Genomic DNA, 1,081 nt, shown 5'->3' with positions numbered 1-1,081 from the left:
GGACTGGCCTGGCACTCAGGTTCAATGAGAGTGACACAGTGGCCGGCTCTCCACACCCTCTGACTTGAGTCCCTTGTGGCAGCCACAAAGGACTCTTTTTCCCCATCCAAGTGCCCACTGTGTAAACTCAGTTCCAATGAGGAAAGAAACTGGATTGAGAAAAGAGAATATTTACTTTTCCCATCAAGCTGATACCCAAGTAAATAGTGTGGTCCCATCAGTAGAGCCCAGGCCCTGCCCTCCTCCTCCCCTCCAGGTAGAACCTGGAGCATTTAAGAAGGCACCCTGATGGGCATGTCTCACACAAGACCACCCGATCCCGACACAGGCCAGCGCCTCACTCGCCAGCCTCCTGTCCACCATGAAGCTCGCTGTCATCCTCGCCCTGGCCACCCTGGCTCTCTGCTGCAGCCCTGGTGAGTTCCCAGAGCCCCTCTCCCCCAAGCCAGGCTCAGGAACCCTTCCTGCTCCCCAGTTCTGCTTCCCAGTTCTGCTCAGGGGGCAGCTGCTTAGCTGGAACACTGAGTCCCAGCCAGGAAGCCGGGTCTGTGAACAGGGCCATCTTGGGAACTTGGGGAGCGCCTTGAGCCCGTGAGGAAACCTGGAAGGGATCCCATCTTCCATAGCCAACAACTTCAGAATTGCAGTGTTGGAACAGACTGGAGGCAGGAATGGAGGAGATCCCGTAATGGATGTGTGGGTTCAATGGCCAACAGAATAGGAATGATGAGCTCCTCAGAGCCCAGTCTCTCCAAGAGACCCCCAAGATGCCAAGAGACCATGGTACAGTGCCACCCTCAGGTCTGGGGTCTCCACACCACTTTGGCAGCCGAAGGGGCTAGAAGGAGCTGCAGAGCCTCATGTCTCCAAAAGAAATCCAAGCTAAGGCAAGGTCACCCATTCTGGGCAGAGAGGAATATTCTAGAAAGGGATCTTCCCTTTGGGAAACTGCCAACCCAGAGTGGAGTTTTCTAAACATTTCTGTCCTCTGCCAAAAGGATTAGGAGTCTCTGAATAGTTGCAGCTGTCATTAAGAGGAAAGGAATTGCGGGGGGGGGGGGGGGGGGGGGGGGGGGGGGGG

At 55.7% G+C, this 1,081-nt stretch overlaps 1 protein-coding gene across 1 annotated transcript in view; it reads left to right on the top strand.

Annotated features, from left to right (window-relative positions):
• The first annotated feature begins 361 nt into the window (after positions 1-361).
• SCGB1A1 (secretoglobin family 1A member 1) overlaps positions 362-1,081 on the top strand; it is a 7,039-nt gene continuing 6,319 nt past the window's right edge. The window contains exon 1 of the mRNA XM_021685248.1: positions 362-416. Coding sequence (XP_021540923.1) covers positions 362-416 — 55 coding nt within the window. The remainder of the gene's footprint in view (positions 417-1,081) is intronic.

This window comes from Neomonachus schauinslandi, chromosome 11 (assembly GCF_002201575.2).
Source record: "Neomonachus schauinslandi chromosome 11, ASM220157v2, whole genome shotgun sequence".
Taxonomy (NCBI): domain Eukaryota; kingdom Metazoa; phylum Chordata; class Mammalia; order Carnivora; family Phocidae; genus Neomonachus; species Neomonachus schauinslandi.
This window is presented reverse-complemented; position numbering and strand designations above follow the sequence as displayed.